The following is a 19,901-nucleotide window of genomic DNA, read 5'->3' on the forward strand; positions in this document are numbered from 1 at the left end:
TTGGTTTTAAAGGCTGCAGGTAAACAATTAAGTGTGACAAATTTATCTTAAATTCAGGGCTTTCAACTGTCTGTTATCATCAGTAGAGTGTGCTCAGTTGTCATAGTGTCATGGAGACGACTGTTATCACGTGACCCGAGTATAAAACTTTGCCATGTGATATAAGGTGTGATAATTGTTACACTGATGCCATGTGGCGTCTGCTGGGTGAACTGCACTTGATGGTATTTTAGACACTGGTGGGAAGAAGTCAGGTTCAGTCTAGGGGCTTCAGTGCCTCCTATAGCAGGTAAATGTGAACATATACTTTATGTTCCATCCAGTGGTTATTGACAGAACAAATAGTTTGTGGATAGTTGAATTAAGTCTCTTTCTGGGCTCCCTTTTAGGGACAGGATGAGGAGTTCACATACATGAAAGGAGAAGAGAAGCGATAGAAGACTGCTGCTCCTTTTTGTCAAGAGGAAAGATTCCGGTGTTTTAGTTGTGGCTTATTTTATTGAACTGCTGCAACTATAATATAGGCCTGTGTACACGTCCTTAAAAATATTTGAATATCAGTGTTTCAATTGGACTTTCAACCTAAATTCTGACTTGACGAGAATGACAGCAGATAAGATAAGAAGTACTTTATTAATCAAAAACAGACAACATACAGCAAGGAAACATACAGACAGTACAATTCAGGCAGTCCAAGATAAGAGCAAAGCACCACATCAATATCAATCAAACAATCCACAATGCTCAGCAGTCAACAGCAATGTTCATTAAAAAACCTCACTGCACCAGATTCCTTAAAGCAACTAAAATGAGATGTGTGTCCGTGTCCAATGTGTGTCGGTAAAATCTGGAAAATCTTAACAGATTTGCAAAGTAAACCATTGATCATCTGAGTTAGAGTGTGAGTGAGTACTAACTTCAATGTTGATTGTTTTTTCAATGTGCTTCTTTCTCTTATCCTTTCTCCTCCCGACCCCCTCCTCCTCTCCACCCCAACCGGTTGAGGCAAATGGCCGCCCACTTTGAACCTGGTTAGGCTTCTTCCGGTTTTTCCTTGCCACTGTCGCCAAGTGCTTGCTCATGGGAATGTGGGGTCTCTTTAAATTAAACTTAAAGAGTACGGTTTAGATCTGCTCTATGAGTAAAGTGCCTTGACATGACTTTTGTTGTGATTTGGCTTTATATAGATAAAGATTGATTGATTGATTGATTGATGAGTTCAGGGCCAATTTTCTATGTTTAAGATCTAATCCAGTTCAAATATCTAGTTAGCATTGCCATAAATTTAACAAAAAAGAAAAGAGGGCTATTTGTTTCCAACATGTATTATTATTTATTATGTTGAATTATTTTAATGTTCAAATGTTTTAATATTTAAAATAATGATGTAACTCCAGAACTTCTCACCTCATATAGCTTAGAGCACCATAATCATATAATGTCTTTTGGTGTATCTTATCTTAAAACATATGAAACATTGAAACAACATTGAAACAATTTAAATACAAGATCATCAGACCTCAGTTTACAAAATGCAGCTTGCTAGAACACCTTCATAGTCCAGTGTCTTTATAAAGTCTTCAACACTTTATTTTTCATTCAGAGTAATGCATTACTTATAGTCTTACTTTTTTATTTATGTGTAACTTAAACAAACACAAAAAGAATAGGAAATTAATTTATTGGGTGAAATATACTTTTAAAAATGAAGTTATACATAGACTATCATTGAGGGACTTTTTTACAGTGCTATATGGAGAAGAATTGGGGCCAAACCTTTATTCTCACAATTTTGACTGTATTGTCAGAACTTAAACATTTCCTCTTCTGTACACCTTGGACCCTGTTGCTAGAAGGGTACCAATGCACCACTGCCTATAATAGTTGATTGATGACGATGACATGATCAAACAGTTGTAAAAGTGGACACTGACTGAAATCAAATCCCACTAATACAGTTATCAGCCACATCCTAAGGAAGATCCACTGGCTCACAGAGTAGTGCTGTGATGATGGCATTAGAGTCCAGCTCTCCACAATGTTGCTGTCAATTAAGGTTTGAAAACTTAATTAACAGTGGAAAGAATAGTGGGGGACACAAATTAACTTCAATTATGTTAAACAGGGAATTCCTGAACACAAGATAAGTGTCATTAACGTAGAGCAGAACATCCTTTGTGAAATTCGTAGGAAACTCCTATGAATAAAATGCTTAGGCCTATTATAGGTAGTATGAAAATAGCAAACTGTGATCGAGCCAAAACGAGCTCATGTGCATTAGTGTGGCAACCAGGATGCACACTTTACTTTATTGCAAACAAGCCAAATGAATAGTTAATGTTCAAATTTTACCAGCCACTCACTATACTTATATGTTGTTTATTGGGTTATGAGTGAAGCACGTATTTTACAGCTTTTGGCTGGTGACTGGTGCTAATTTTGTACTCTAGCTGCAACCCTATAAGAACTGCAGAAATGACAATGAATTCTAACTTGATGTAATCTTCACATCTAAAATTAAGTGCATCCTTGAAAAGGAGAGCGTGACCTTGGGCTTTGGCTGAGTAAGGAGCGGCTGAATGAGACTCGGCGCGCCCCTGGCTGCCAGGCTGAGAAAAGGCGCATCCTCCTCCTTTTATATTTCAGTCACGCAGCTTTGCTCAGATTTGAGATGAAGCATTAACGATGTGTTGTTTTTTTTGTCGCTGACAGCTCGCATCGGTAATTTGAATTCAAGAAAGCGCGCTTGGCATCTATCCATTTGCTTTATCTGATTGAAACATTCCGGGATTTATTGTAGACAAATCGCCTTTTTTGAGCGCTTTATTTGGGGTAATCTGCATCGCTTTCCTCCTCGACCGAGCGGCTGCACCTCGTCGACGAGCAGCGCTTCGATATCCGATAGAAATCAGGAATTTCCCCTCGGGACATGTCATGATTTTCATCTCGTCTGATTGCAAATTATATTCATCTATATAATTTATTCTGGCAGATTTGGATACGGGCCAATTAATGGTTTGCAATTGAGATCACATTGGCGACAAATTGCAATGCTTCTTAGTCAATGATGCTGTGGCATGAGAGCATTAACATAGCCTAGGAAGGTGAGGGACGATGTCCAGTCCAGCGGGTACAATACCACTGTGTGCCTGGTCCTGAATGCAGCGGAGAGAGACACCTAATCGGGTGTCACTGTTGGACCTGGATGCTGCGCCGAAGAATGGGATACGCCGACCCGTCGTCGGGTAAAGATATACTCGGCAACCGATCTCTTTGTTTCATATTTATTTGCGCATTTGGACTCGTCACACTATTACAGCAGATTCTCTATGGCAAGAACTACATCAAGAGGTAAGTGCTGATTATTATTTCTGTTTGATCGTCATTGATATATATATATATATATTTTTAAAAAAAAAGGCAATTATAGCTCAGGCCTCACTGTAATGATAATATTCAGCCTTCATAAGCATGCCTTCATAGCTGTTTTGTGTTAGGCTTATTGCTACTCAATTAATGACTGAATGGTGAAAGATAAATTCATAAATGGTTCTGTATATATGGAGGATGAGCTAGCCTATACATGTCGGGATGCATGCATGGGGGGAAACAAGCTTTAATGGCTGGAAAGAACAATAGCAATTAACCATCCATCTTTTTTCCCAGTGGCATAGAAACAATTTCCATTGGATTTGTTTTTTTGATATTTTCTGAAAATGAAGCATCACATTCATACCATACACAGTGCTCCAGCTGTGTATGGTAATGTTTTCCCTTTCTTTTTCCAAAGATCTTTATTTGATTTTCCGTTTCAGCCTTCTTGACTGGTCGTAGCCTACATCTTACAGAGGCATCAAGTTATCATAATGCAACTGAAAGCTATTGGAGCTGATGATGATTACAGACAGCAACGTGTCAAAGATGATGTGTATTTCTTATTGGTCCCTGATAAATAAATTATTTTTTTAACAGGCTGCAGTCAGTGCACATGCAGCCACTGCAGAGCCTGTTTTATAATACCTCTGCAACAGTTAACAGTCTACAGTATATGTCCTTCATGCAGGTCCCTGGTTGGAAGTCTAGTTTTGTATCTTAACCATTTAGGCCCATTTAAAACCTTAAACTAAATTGCAGGATCCCTTCTTTTTCATTTTGAGACAAATTTCAGTGTGAGACGAGCAGATGTTGAGAAGCCGGGATGTTTTATCTTTAGGTGGTTTAAAAAATGTCCTGACGAACACCAAATCTCACTCCTTACAAAGGAAAATCTTACCCCTCCTCCACCTCTAGATATTTTACAGACAGCTCATGTATGTTTACTCCAAAGCAAACATACATGTGCTGCAATCTCAAAGCTCCCCACAGCTAACCCCTCCCCTGCCACCCTGCTGGGCTGGTTTAACAATACTCTATGTGGATTCATGGCATCCTGACCTCTGCGGCGGGATGCATGAATTCAGACCCGACACGCGCACCTTCTTTGCCTGTGCCCTTACTTTTTCTCCTAGCGCTCAGCCCTAGGAGAGAGAGGGAACAAGTCACACAACAGAAACCAGTGGGCTCAGCGGCAGCCATTTTGCTACAGTCTGTCTGCACACACACCTCAGTGCAAGTGGGGGAGAGAGTGAGAGGAAGAAGATGAGTGGGGGAGAGAGGCCGATGAAATTAATGTGTTTGTGTGTGTGTGTGTGTGTGTGTGTGTGTGTGTTTGCAGCGAGGGAGAGGAGGATGAAAATGTCACCTTATGCTACCTGCCCAGGCGTAAACAATCAGGAATCGTTGTCCACGCCTCACCCAGCCTGAGAATATGTTGGCAGGGTGTTCATCATGCGTCTCTTGTGTTTCAGGGCGTCACAGAAAAAGCATCTCCGCAAATTGGCGTTGAGGCCCAGAGGACGAATTTGGATGCTTAGATTGAGAGAAAGCTAAAAGGATGGGTTCACTGTTGATCAAATCTGCCATAAAACAATAGTCAGGTGTCCAAATGAACACTGACACATTTCTTGCTGTAATCATTCTTCCTGTTCATACTGACCATTAAAAGATCTCCTCATGATGCCCTTTGTAAGTGATGGGGAAAACTCCCACAGCCATTGCCAAGATGTATTTAAAAGTTTATTTGAAGCTAGTGTGAGGCTTCAGCTGTCCAAATGAGTTAAATTAAATCCATATCTTTCAAAGATATGTGCCAGATTCCCTCTTTGTATTACTACTCTATTACTACATCTGCGAGGGAAAACACCGTCTGTCAAGACACAAAAGAGGGAAATATTTACTGAAAAAAGACTGTAACCTTGAAAGATATCTGCTATATTTGACTAACTCAGACTGCTGTTTTCTAAAAAAACAAGGACAGTGGATTTCAGCCTCTATCTCTTACATTGCAAGAGCATTTGGAGAGGATATTTTAATGCTCAATATGAACAGGAGGAATGATTACAGACTGTTTTTTTAAGACAGACTTAGAAAATTGTGAACACGTACCTTAAGAAGTAAAGGACAGGTTCATGAATCTTACATCAAATCCCACTGTGGAGGTCACAGGTTCCTCCTCTAGATGTATGAGGACATACCCACTGAAGTCAAACTAAACCAGGAATATTATTGTACTGTTGTGACAATCTGGCCATGAATCTTGCCATTTTGTTGAGTCACATAATGGCTTCACATGAATCACCCCCCTACCAGCACCCACTGGCATCATGAAGGATGATGTGGTGGAGGATGTGGGATTGTAAAATGGCAGTGCAGGAACTATTAAATAATCACAGTGAGTGACACACTTTTGTAAAGGGAGATACATTAACTTTCAACTCTCTTTGACTTGAAGAGGGTGATCTAAAAATACTTCCAGCCAGAGAGGATGGCACCAAGGGCCCAAGATTGTAGCACGTTCGTTAGTAACCATCCAAAAATATGGTGCCTTTGAAACTAATGATTTCCATCATTATCGCTTAATCTGTTGATTATTTGTTAGATGAATTGTTAAATCTATAAAATACACAGAAAAGTTGTACATTACCATCACAGTTGTCGAGGTGACATTTTCAAATTGCTCGTTTTCAACTGTCCAAAAGCAAAAAGGAGATTTTACAACAAGATTTTACAACAAAGAAGAAAGTAAAAAATTCCAGCAAATGTTTGGCATTTGTGCTCGATAAATGACTCAAACGGTTATTCAATTAGTCCGCCCTTGCCTAATTAATTTTTCAATTAACTAATCACTTCAGCACTGATTTGTACATGTGACTCTGTTTAAGAATTGAGCCTTTCTTGATGCATTATGTTGTATCTCCAGAGCTCCACAGTAAGGCAGCTTTCTTTATTTTTGTTTTAGTGTCTACATGAAGTTACCAAAGCTGTACTGTACATTTTGCTGGACATACAGTATTTGTCCAAAGTGTATACATTACAACACTTTACAGGAGCAATTCTCTGTTTAAAGTTAATGAGAGGGGAAATAAGAAAGAGATGTGAATGGAAATTGAATCTGTTTTCATAAATCACATTCATTTCCTGTTTGGACAATCAAAGAGAAGTATCTCCCTATCTTGAGGAATCTCAGTCGATACAGAAGTACCCCTGGAGTGCCCTAAATGGACATCTGAATCAATGCAACACAACACACAAAGCAACTTTGTGCCTGTTGTTTGTCTGATCTAATTCTCAGATCAGTCTAACTGAGTCACTGAGCGATAAATGGGCTGTTACTGTTTGTATTCAAGGCTTTGTGAGTCAGAAATAGTCTCTAGAGCTTGTGCAGTGGTTCACTGGTAGCCACAGCATTAGAAAATATCAATTTTTTATGATTTGTGTGCACTATTGATCGACCCACTGCATTTTAGATCAGTCCTCAATAGGCATAGTGTTTTGGTGATGAATAAGATCTGTGTAAGATAATGGTATAAGAGATTAAATTATGCTGTTTTGATAATTTTTTCTGTTTGTGTAATAGAAATATGTCCTATTTCCGGCATACATCCTGAACCGATGCAAAAATGTGCCTGGTTTTACTGTGTTTTGTTCTTCAGGGTAACCAGCTGCAGAGCATGACTGAGATGTTAAAGTGGCTCTCAGAAAAGCCAAATGTGCTTGCAGAGCAGTATTGACATGAGTACCCGATGATGAATGCTCCATCACATAATGCACACAGAAAGGCTCTTTAGGTTCAATCTCACCACTGAATTTAGCGCAACACCCACAGAGCACTCACAGAAATTAGTCACACATGAATACTTGCATAATAATCAGTCAGATAATAGGCGAGGTTCTACAGCCATGAATCTTCGGATGTATGGAAAATGAAAAGTCTGTTCAGAAAGGAAGATGTAACAACTGTAGATTTTTGGAGGATAAGTTCAGTCATATTTCATATTTTTATTATAGTCAACAAATCCTTAGCCTTCAACAAACAAACAAATCAAAAATTAACTGAGAGGCTCTAGACTATGATGCCAGGCTGACAAATCCCATTAAAAGACCAAAACGTATTGTCTGTGTATCCAAACTCTTGTATATCATATTCGTCTGTGCCATAGAGCTGCATTGTTGTCCAAACTCTATTATAAATACATCAGTGAGACACATTGTTGCCCTGGATGACATGTTGCTTCATTACCATGAACCTGGGCACTGTAGTTTATTTTAAATCCATCTCACCTACACTGCCTGCTGTGGTAAACACTGCTAAAGCACCAAATCTTTAGCAGAAAGTAGTCCCCAACCAGGGTTAGGGTTAGAGACAATTCACCCCTGTTTAAGTAACATTTGAGAAAAGCTACAGTGCCCAGCTGTTTTAAGATGTTACTTAGCCTCTATTTAAATTAAAACGATATATCTGTGGCCTCTTTTAAAGATATATGTGGTTCAGAAGGAACAAATGGTCTTGGGACTGAGAGTCACAGACAGTGTAGGGAAGCTGAAAGTGCTGAAAGACAGACTAACACACAGTTAATTTTGCTTTATTCATGAGATAGATAAAGCCAGTCATACATTTCCAAATTAAATATGTTTTAGCCTTGATATTGTGTACGTTTTCAAAGCAGATCACTCTGTAGTTTACTGTAAACAGACTCCGCACACACAGATGCCACTTATCTCTGTAGAATTAGTTGGGTTTATGCAGAATGAATTTATAACACCCGTATATCGAAAAACCACCTGCACCAAATGGCCTCTTCTGATAAATTCACTGTGGTCTTCAAAAGGGGCATTTCCATTATTTAGTATTAAGATTAACAAGAGACAGATTAAAGAAAGAAAATGGTTGAAATCAAAGCAGCAGAGGCCCTGGCTTTCAGTCAAGTTACAAGGCCCAAGAACACTGGATCCTACAGTTCCCATAATGCATAATTTAGAGTCTCCAAGTCCAATTTAAGATGACCCCCTGATGACATCACTAGGGTTATTTTCTCAGACTGGACAATTCTCCCTCAAAGCTCCCTTTATAGTATCTACACTTGGCAAAATGTGTTGGCATCTCCTCGTCAGCAACATTGGCACCGATTATTGTTCATGCCTTAAATCACTTTGACTTTAATATATTGAATTACAAGTCTAACACTGCTACAAGCCAATATTGCAAGTTCTGAGTGTTTGTATCACACTCTGGATAGTGGCAATAGCCCAGAGGGGCATAAATTAGATATTCAAACAATGGTTTCATTGACCAAAAATTCCTTCTAACCATGTTTGGTGTCATATTTGACTGTTTTTCTTGAGCCAAAAAGCTGGTCCCTCTTAATGTGTATGTGTGTGTGTGCATATTTGACTTTTGTGAGTGAACACATGGGCTTGGTTGTATGTGTTTGACATTTGCACAATAAGGACAATAAATCCCAAATAAACTGACTCATTTTCTTACTAGTGCGCAACAGTTTAGCCGACTCAAAGGGGACGAGACAGGAAATTGGACCGGTCCCGTTAATTTCTCGGATGATGGATCTCTGAAGCCTGCCAGAAATGGAAGGAAAAGGTACCTTTCCAGCGTGACTGACTGCACAACACCTCTAAGAAAAGAGAGTGAGATAGAGTGAAAGAGAACATAAGTTTCAAATCCATTCTAGTGTGACGACCCAGCCCTGCATGCGTGGACTGGGTCGCTGGTATACCCACCATTCTGCTCAGATGCTGTAGAAAACACAGACATTTACTCTTTTTTCTTCTCTCTACTTGTTTTGAACTATGAAGGTTTAGGAAGTTAGCAGGGGTGGTGATGTCACAGGGCTTAATCACATATTTAACTCTAACTTAACGTGTCTGCATGTTGACAGATGTTTCCGTCAGAATTTTCAGCCAGATTCACAGAGCTCCGTAATAGTCACACCCTGCCTAGCCGATATTAAGAAGAACAAACGCTCTCAAAGGTAGGCCAGTTTGATGGCATTATTAGTATTCTCACAGAAACCCAAGAATGCTTCTTTTTCTTTTTCATTAGTCTGAAAGGTATAAACTCTCATATTTCTTTCACTCGTGGTTGCACTTCAGATTTTCTCTTGTATGTTGTCTAATCCAGTCCACCTCGACCCCAGCTCCCTAAATCCCATCCCCCCTCCCTCCCCCTCTCTTCAGAAGCTGGTTGAACCACGGTCTCCTGTTGATGTACTGGCTTCTCCTTGTACCTCTGTGTCCCATCCAGCACCCATCTCCAAATGCCTTGTTCTCCTCAACCTGTGTGTCATGTGTCCTGCACAGCTCTGTGTGTATGCCATGTACATAGTGTGGACACTTCTCTCTGCTTGCCCTATCTCCCCTTCTCACATCTGCATTGTCTCTCTCTGCGACCTGGATTTCCTACTTTACTTTTCTTGTTACAAGAAGACAGGAACGTGCCAGATTTTGCCCCTCCCCAAAGCTCCAACTCCTCAATGCACTGAGCAGTAGATGTCGGTATCTGTGGTAAAATGCTGGTTACTTACTTTTTCTAATCCTGGGTTGGTTTTGAACCAGCATTGTACAGCTAATCTAAGATGCCGTAGAGATGAAATTCATCCCATTAAATGAATTACTCTCTTACTTTTCTAGAAGAGAACAGAGAACACTTGCAAAGGTTTCATCATCTTAGCTAAAACAAACATAAGCAGGTCTATTCAAAGGGCTAAATGTATTGAGACAGATGCTGCTCTTAGTAAAATCTCAGAAATACACTGCATCATCAGGTGGATGTAGACAACCAGTTTCATTGCTCCTTATTTGTACGATTTCATCCCTGCATCTTGTTCTTTTAATGCATCCATCCATTGTATTGCTCGCTGTGTTCTTTTACTCTCATTATTGGGTTTTTTTCCCTAAAAAATTATCTCATTTTTCCTCCAAAGCCACATGTAACATATTATAATAACATCCATCTCATCCTGACAAATACCTCAACTTTCATTCAAGACACACATTATGATTCCTGCCATTTTGGCATTAAATCTCGCCATCCCTCAGGTGTTCTCAATCCCTCAGTTTCATACAGTACATGTAAATTTAAAAATGTTAAAGCTCAGAAAGGGAATGTATTACAATGATGATTACAAAAACGAAAAGTAAGCTTCAGTTGGTAGCCACAGATATTGTGGATCAATATCTTTATTTATACAACACTGGTTTTATTTTAATGTAGCCAGCAAGGGACTACTTTATGGTATGGCTCTATGCCCAAACCTAAAAGGAAAATTATAGATTGGGAATAAATAGAGCAGCTCTCTGGGTGTGAGATGGGTTTACAATTGACAAAATAATTTGGCTATAAATGTCTCACATTTTAGTGCCTTCTTATTGTCTCATGCCAATGTAGCAAAGATAGATTATTGGACTATTAGATTATATTGAAACAATGTTGTATTTGCATGTAATTGGAAAACATTGGTATAGTTATATATCAGAGCTGTTATTTTGGTCATCAGTCAAATGGTGTTACAAAACCAGAATCCAGCAAACTGAACCAATGTATTTGAATATGTTTTTGTTATGTGTAATGATGTGTGTCTCTTCAAGTAAGGCATTTAATTGAATATGGTAAAAAAAAAACAAATAAAAAAAAATCTTTGTTCAGAATTTAGATAAAATCAAGTAACCTTTTGGTCTATAGGATCCATCAAGCAAAAGATACTGCGTAACTTTTGCTGAACAGCGGCCGCTGTGGTCACTAACGGTAATTACAAGATAACTGCACTACATTTGCCTTCATTTCACATGATTCTCTTGAGTCAGTTGATTTAATGATAATAACATCATGCCATGTAAAAGGAGCATAATTAGAAGAAGAATCATGAAGTCAGTGAACATATTCATTAATGTCAATTAGACATCATCTATCTAAAGTTTGTTGGTCATACAAGACCAAGAAAAGCTGCAGCAACAGAAATCCTGATTGTAATGAAATGAAAAAGACTTTGTTTTATAGCTAAAGAATTTATCATTTCATTTGTAAAAGGAAGACTGTGTTATATCTTCTAAAACATACAGTCTGAAAAGTCTCAAACATCTTAACCATTAAACAGAACCACTCCATCAGTCAAATAGCCTACACTTCACATTCACATGAACTATAAGTAGTATCAGTATCAGTATCAGAAAGCCAAATTAGGAAAATTAGATAAAACTCAGCTTATTGTCATTTTTTGAGGCCCAATGAAAAATCTCTTTTCTCTGTCCAACATTATTAAAGCCCCATGTAAACAAAGATACCAATGATACACTGGTGGTTTCCTTCTTCTCCCTTTTTCAACCTCCATCCTAACCACCTCCACTCCATCCCAAAACACTCACGCACACACACATTTTATCCAGACTGCACTCTTGATTGCACGTAAATACAATGTTATGCTGTATGAAATGAGGCATCAGTGCACAAAAAATGGCAACTTATTAACATATTGATATGAATTTTAGAAACAATTATGAATCCTTTCCACTTTGTCAAATCCATCAAAACATAGTCTCACCACCAGACTGAAGACATTATTTTCGTGTACTTATGATTAATGTTGCCATTTTCAGTGTAGTGATTATTTTATACTGTATATGTTAAATAAATGTATCTGTTTCTTTTAAATTGAAAATGTTCTAATAGTTATTCCTTCTCTGTTATGATTACTTTTATGCACTACTTTATGCAGTGATCACGGCTGTCGAACAGTAATACTTTCAGTTATAAATGTATTATTGTAGTATATAAAATGTATGAATATAGTATATAAATACTTTAACTGCCTCATACAAAAGCATAGACACTCTCATACTCATATCCACAAGACTCAACACTACTCTAGCCATCTAATCTGCTATTTTATCAAACTTTGCCCCAGAATCAACCCTGTTTCCCTTTCAGACTATTTCAGACAGATGATTATTTTCTGTTTCTGATCTAAATTAGTATACAGTACACACACATATATGAATGTATAATCACAGAATAGTATTATTAAATCATGTAATTTTTTATCATAAGCAGTTAAATAAGTTTTTAATTTCCTTCACTTAACATTTCACATTGGTTTAGACTAAGATGTATTAGAATCTGGTGCAAGTGTCCAATAAACAGTGTACAGTAACAGTATATCCTGTTTGTGACGCCTGAAATCAGATGCATCACTTCTGTTATTTGTCAGCCCACAATGCTATACTTATATTCTAGTGTTTCATAAAGTCAAGCAATAGACATTGTGTAGTAAATATAAGATATTTTGCTTTATTGTGTCCTTTCAACACATTATGTTGCATTTTAGTTTCTCTGTTTGTTGTTAATTATGTTGTTGTGTGTGGTTTTTTCCCCCTGTGTTTGGATTAGCCAGTTGACTATGTGTATCCCTCCAGGTATTTGGAAAACTATGATGGCTCCTTTGACTACAACTCCACTGCATGCAGGGAGCTCAGACAGGAGATTATGGATGTCAAAGTCCTGACAATGTGAGTGTTCTTTTATGACAAAGCCAACACTTGTGGTCAACACCCTTATTTAGGATGAGATTTTTTTTTTTTTTTTTTTTTTTATATCCTGCAGGTTTGAGAAGACAAATATGAAAGATCACTTTAATCCTTCATACCAACCAAAAATATTAGCCGTGGGACCTTCTGTGATAGCATTTACGATTTTGTCTGCAAAAAAAAAAGTAAAACACTTTCTCACATTGGTGCTTAACGACACTACATTTTGAGTTCATTGTGAGGTTGGGGGATTTTCTTCATACATCCACAAAAGGCTAAATAAGAAGAGAACATATAACCATGATCAAGAGTGGCTGTATGATACTGTAATTTGACAGTGTGATTTGAGCTAAATGCAAACATCATCAGTACTCTAACATCATCACAACGATAATGCTAAAATGTTATTGTTGAGTCGGTATAATGTATAAGTTCACCATGTCAGTGTCACCTGTTAACATTTACTAATTTGCTCTCAACACAAAGTTAAGCTGAGACTGATGGGAATGTCATTCAAGTATTTGGTCATAAGCAAAAGTATTGGACAAATTAAAATTTTGACCTTATGATGGCGACCGATAAAAACTAATAAGAACTCATTGCAATATATTCAGCAGTGGACATAAATATCTACTGAATTTCAGGACAATCCATTAGTTATTTCACCCTCTGGGGACCATGAACATTTGTACAAAATTGAATGGTAATGGCAAGTCATTTTTTCAGTCTTGACCAAAGTGGTGGACCAACATTGCTTCCACTTTAACTAAAATCACCACAAAATGTTACAGAATAGTATGTGGCGTGGAAGTATTCATAATTTGTATTATTTTAAAGCTCAACCATTCAGTTAATATCTTACACTAAGCATGACATTTAAAATCCAGTTCAATTATGGTAATTACTGACTATTGTTGCAATTTGGCATTTGTGTTGATGATAGTGCAGACTTTCTGCTCACAAACATTTCTATTATAATCATAATTTACAGCATATCATATCTAGAGCCTGCTTATTAAAGCTGTAGTGCAGATTTTACATACATTTCCAGATATTCTTCTGTGATGAGTAACGTGTTAGAAATAAAGACCACCTCATTAAACATACGAAGCTGTTGAGATAAATTAGGGAGAGATTAATCTAAATTGAATGTGTGACCATGCGTGGACAAGAGGTAATCTGACAGTTTTTGGTCTTTCTTTATAGTCATTAAGTAACCAAGTGACAAAAACTGTGATTATATAGAAAACAAACAAAACAAATAACGCAATATACCAAAAACAAAGGAAAACTAAAGGAAAGAATGCTGTAATCTAATGCAGTAGATTATTTGGCATGATTCCTTACACTCCTCAATGAGCTACTTGTGCTAACAGCCATTTGAAAAGTATCGCTTCCTCGTATATGAAAGTCAACATTGTCCAGTGGCATTTTGTGAATGTTCCTCAGTCTTTCTGTTAGACTTTACTGTCAAATGCATTCTAGGCTCTTGGCGAAGGGCCATGAGCCACTCTGACCGTGGCTTTAGAACAGATGCTGTCACTTTGCCAGACAGTCAAAGAGTAGTGGTGCCGCCCAGAGCAAATCACATCTCCCAATCATCTCCAAGGAAATGTCAGTTCAAGGACAGCTATTTACAGACAGGCTAGATGAAGCCACTATCTTTGTGATAACGAGTCGAGATCGAATTTTCATCAGCGCAGCCATCACAGAGTAACCACTGCAATTTTCTGCTCCATTTTCCCCCCCTTGTTTGTGCTTTTTTGAGTCATTTTTATGATGCCTCTTCAATCTACTACCCTTGTAGAAACATGGTTAATCAGAAAAAACACAGCCATGGGTATCCTTCCTCATGCGTCAGGTCTCTCTGCCTGTCTGCCAGGGTGAAAACCTCAGAGCTGTTTGAGAGATGGAGAAACCTGCAGGTGTGCAGGTGGGAGCAGAGCAAAGAGGAGACCAGCAACTTCAAGTAAGCATGATTCAACCTCAACAAAAGAAATCTCACACATGACTTCAGTTTGCAAACTACACCTATAGTTTTTTCCCTTTGAAGTGCATTTAGTCCTTTTTAACCCAACTGCCCTAAACCTGGAGTCAGACAGATAAAAAAAAAACAAATTACTTGATTTTGCATTCAATATTATATTTACACATATAGCAGTAGGGTCTGTCAGATCCCAAGCTGATGTCAACAAAACATAACACGTTGGTCTTGATGCTGACATGAAGTCTTTTATGATTAAACTAACGCTTGGCTTTCTCTGGTGTCCATTTAAAGGATGTCTCTATCTCGCTGCTGTAATGCTCCTTCCTTTTTGTTCACCACCAAGAGGAACACTCCTGCAGGGACCAAGTTGAGATATGAAGTGGACACCAGTGGCATCCTTCCCATCACCACTGAGGTCTTCAAGATGTTCCCAGATGTAAGTTCATCACCTGCTAGTGATTAACACATGTATAAGCATTGCAAACTTTAATGTTCTTGTTTCAGTGCTTGCCATGTTTATAGCCCATTAATTTACGTATTAAGCCCACGATGAGAACTATTTGATTTAAAAAGCTGTCTTATTTTTTCTGAAATTAACCAAAACATGTATGTCTCATTCAGGATATGCCGTATTCCAAATCACAGTACAAGAAATGTGCTGTCATTGGAAACGGCGGCATCATCAAGAACAGCAAATGTGGAAAGGAAATTGACTCAGCAGATTTTGTGTTTAGGTATACAGAATATAATCTTTCAGTGTTTGTTAAGTGAGGGCTGCACAATGATCATCATAATTATTTTACTCACTATTAAGATTGTAAGTATTTATTATGATTATGCAGTCATTTTGGGAAACAGATTGGTTCTGTTGCACTTAAAAATATCCCACTTAGTAATAATGTCAACACAGCATTCAGTCACATACAAAAGATTTAGCCCTTCATAGAAAATCCACTGACATTACTTTTGCGCATTGCCTCTGTAGGTAAATGACACTTATTATACTTTTCCTTATTTTCAGTCATATACATAATACAACATACTAAAGATGGCCAAAGTATCAAATAATTAGGTAAACATACAATGAAATAATCCCAACTTCAGACTGCTCTGAATGCTCGGTTTCCATCGATCGCATCCAAATTCACTGCTCTGCTAACACTATGGCATTTTTCCATTGCTTTGGGGGTAGTCACGCCAAAAAACAACATACTTAAGGGATTAGGATTATCATTCATGGTTTATCACGGTCCCAACAGGAGTTTTCCCTTCTCTGTCCCTCCTTTCCTCTTTTCTTTATTGTTTATATTTTCGAACTGTATGTTTCACCTTTATTGTTACAAGAGAAAAGCCATAAGAGGAGGACTAATTAATGGTGAATTTAAAGCGATGGTTCGGCGTAATTTCGATCGAACCATCGATCAGGTAAGTGTTTATGTTAATAAACACTTACCTGATGGCTTTTACTCTGCTGCTACTGCTAAAGCTGTAAACATCTGAAATCCTGTGTGGTCGTGCGAGACCCCCTCACAGCACATCTAGAGATCTGTGCGGGGATCTCGCGCGACCACACAGGATTCCAGTTATCGCGCGAGATTTCGACGATGTTTACAGCTTTAGCTGTAGCAGCAGAGTCCGTTAGCGCCTGTACTAAGCCATTCGGCTGATGGCTCTTACTCCACCAGTTTGCGACAAAATGGAAAAAAAAACGGAGTGGGTGGTTAGATAGACGTCATGGTGCATATGACGCTAGGTCGAAATTATGCCGAACCATCGCTTTAATGCTGTCTTGGATAATGAGTTAGGCTGGGGTTGCAGGAATGGAAAATTGCCTAAATCCAATACAGAGCAGGACAGGGCCACTAACCTTACCTAAACTTTAAAAAAAGTAGCATCCAGGACCAACTTCTGCACAGTAGAGAAATACTACACAGTGGATATGCTAACACCACAACATAATGCATTATGAAGCGCTCCTTGCCTCGGAGGTAATACTTGGTACTACTGTGGGTTGTAAGCCAACTGGCAAGACACTAATATTTGCGGTTTATATTAGAGCTTTTTCTCTTGTGTCTTAGGTTGTGGAAAGGCTTAAAGAAACACACCACCCTCCAAACACTTGATATAGAGTATCACTTTTAATACAACCACATGCACACTGCTTCAAAATTAATTAATTGTTGATGACCAACTCCTTATTGCAACTATATGATTAATTGTGCAGCTCTACATTATGCCTCACAAGCATGCCTATTTTAAAATGTCACATCAAATGCATTTGAATTTCTATAATAGTAACAGTTTGTTTTCTTTGTCGCAGATGCAACATACCACCCATTAATGAGAAGTACTCAGCTGATGTTGGCACTAAAACAGATCTGGTGACAATAAATCCAAGCATTATTACTGAGAGGTACTGTATTTATGGGTCAGAGAGAGAAATTAGATCTCTCGGTCTCTTTAGTTATCTTCTTTTCTGGCTTCTTTTATCTCATGTCTCCTGTCCTCTGCACTACAGGTTTCAGAAGCTGGAGAAATGGCGGAAACCATTTTATGAAGTACTCCAGAATTATGAGAACTCGTCAGTGGTTCTCCCTGCCTTCTACAACACCCGCAACACTGATGTATCTTTCAGAGTCAAGTATATGCTGGATGACTTCGACTCACAGAGAGGCGTGTTCTTCTTCCACCCACAGTACCTGCTCAACGTGCAGCGTTTCTGGGCGGTGCAGGGCGTCCGGGCCAAGCGCCTTAGCAGCGGCCTGATGCTCGTCACAGCAGCATTAGAGATGTGTGAGGAAGTCCACCTCTACGGTTTCTGGGCATTCCCCATGAACCCCTCTGGCATCTTCATCACTCACCATTACTACGACAACGTCAAGCCACGGCCGGGCTTCCACGCGATGCCCCATGAAATTTTCAACTTCATTCACATGCATACTCGTGGGATCATTAATGTACACACAGGGCAGTGCACGTGATCCCTCATTCCTTTGATTTAACGTGAAAGTTCAACATTTCACTTTTTACTTTGTTTTTTTGTTGTCTTTTATTTCAGTGAATGACACAGTTCACTATTTCTTCCCTATTAAAAAAAAGAGAGTTGGCCTTCGAAGTGTACACTTCCTTGCTGTCACTACTTCTACGACACGTTGAAGGTAGCTTTCTTTAATTGCCAACACATTTCTCTTTTCGATGTGTTGTTTATCACAGCCAATCAAATCACTATGGTTATCTCTGACTCTCTGACCATAGGATGCTTGTTTTTAATGTGAAAAGTGGTCTTCATAGTGATGTTGTTTCTGTGAAGTTTTCTAGTGGCTCTGCTGTACAGAGGTGTTGTTTTCTACCCAATGTTGCACAGATATGTACGCTGAAACAGGGCCACGGTGGGTGTCTTGTGACCCCTCAATCCCTCTCTTCTTATCTCTTTATCTTGGACACTCTGTTGGTGTGGCAGCTTTTAATGTTTGTGTAAAACAAAGCCTGAACCTTGATATTAAGCAAATATGGAAAAAAACATAAAAAGTAACATCCAGTTGTCTACTTTTGTAATCTATTCCCTATTCACCATTCACTGGGTGAATATTTTAAACTCTATTGAAATGGCCTGTTTTCAGTGGCCTTTCTCTCCCATTTGAAAATTTCCTCTTACATTTCTGTTGAAAAAGGGTGAGAGGAGGTGAGGATGTTTGTTTTTTTGGTTTTCTTTTGGACAAAAGCCAGATAAAAAATGTGCAATGACACCACCTCAGCAAACATTCAAGGCTGTCCAATATGTAAAGAAACAGCACTGTTGAGTCACCCAGCCTCTTGTTGTCATTCATGTCTTAAGCCATGCTGCCTTATGATATCAAAACCCTCTACTGTATATGATATGCAATGCACCCATGTGTTTTGCTAATCTACAAATATATTAACTCCAAATTTAATATTAGTTTCTCTCTAAAATCAAAAGTAATTTAAGACTCTAAGGTAAAAAAAATCCACGTGCATATTCTATTGAATTAGTGAAGTCTTACTCCCTGTAAACTCCATAATCATGTAATGCTCTGCATGACTTTGCTCTATACTTAGCTTTGTGTGTGCCTGCTTCAATGATCACTGAAATATGTTTACACTTAAGCCTCTACTGAGGCTCACAGTGCTTTTGGAAATATTTACACAAACCTTTTCACACAAAAGATGAATGGATTCGTCCAGTAGAATTGTATTATAGTGGATGCAGTTTGCATTGATTCTAGATGCAAGAATGACGGTTGCTGCCCCTTTGTGAAGTACTAAAACACTTTTACTACTACTGTATTACTTCACCTTCCCCTTTGAACTGTGAACATTCAGTTTGCACTCATGCATTTGAGCATTGTGCATTTGATAACTGGAAAGACATTTTTCTTGTTCATTTTTTTTGTTTAAATGTTTCAAGAGAGAAATACCACAACTGTAATTTCATATTTTATCATTCCTCTGTTGAAGCTCTACTGTGCACTTGTCCTTTTTTTCATTTATATTTGATTGCTAATAAGATTTAAACGTACTTATGAGTTAAGCAAATATGAACACCAAAAAAACTGTTGTGCATACACAACTGAATCAAGAATGGAAAAGGAATAAAGCTGGTTTGTGTACTGAATTACTGAATGGAGGTAATGTATAACACAGTGCTTCTTTACCGACTCTGAATCATTCTTTATACTGGTATGGTGTTTGTAAATAAATTTGTTTGGATTTTCTCACTTGTATGTTTGTGGATTAATTATTTTTGTGTGTGTCTGGATAAATATAAATATATTTGCAGACAGATTTATGTAACATCCAGACTTTTTGGTGCACTGTGCACTTACCACACTCTTCTGCTTGCTGAGGGTCATAGAGAAAGCAAATTAACTGTCTCATTACAGGCCAGTTAACCTCTGGTTTGTCTGCTCCAATTAGCTCCTTAAGCAAAGCGACTGTCAACACTTCAATTATTAAGTAGTGGCTGGTGTCAGTGTCCTCAGAC

At 38.3% G+C, this 19,901-nt stretch overlaps 1 protein-coding gene across 4 annotated transcripts; it reads left to right on the forward strand.

Moving 5' to 3' along the window:
- The first annotated feature begins 3,205 nt into the window (after window positions 1-3,205).
- On the forward strand, window positions 3,206-18,029 carry st8sia5 (ST8 alpha-N-acetyl-neuraminide alpha-2,8-sialyltransferase 5). Of its 4 annotated transcripts, XM_062434728.1 has the most exons (9): window positions 3,206-3,351; window positions 8,867-8,974; window positions 9,273-9,365; window positions 12,802-12,894; window positions 14,795-14,881; window positions 15,191-15,335; window positions 15,521-15,633; window positions 17,220-17,312; window positions 17,418-18,029. In XM_062434728.1, the coding sequence occupies exons 1-9, from the start codon at window positions 3,206-3,208 to the stop codon at window positions 17,878-17,880; spliced, it is 1,341 nt and encodes a 446-aa protein (XP_062290712.1). In that variant the 3' UTR covers window positions 17,881-18,029. The 4 variants fall into 4 exon arrangements, with proteins under 4 accessions (XP_062290712.1, XP_062290714.1, XP_062290713.1 ...); XM_062434729.1 differs by lacking the exon at window positions 9,273-9,365 and having other exon boundaries at window positions 3,221-3,351; XM_062434730.1 differs by lacking the exons at window positions 8,867-8,974; window positions 9,273-9,365.
- The last annotated feature ends 1,872 nt before the right edge of the window (window positions 18,030-19,901 follow it).

The sequence above is a fragment of the Scomber scombrus genome, chromosome 15, assembly GCF_963691925.1.
Source record: "Scomber scombrus chromosome 15, fScoSco1.1, whole genome shotgun sequence".
NCBI classification, from domain to species: domain Eukaryota; kingdom Metazoa; phylum Chordata; class Actinopteri; order Scombriformes; family Scombridae; genus Scomber; species Scomber scombrus.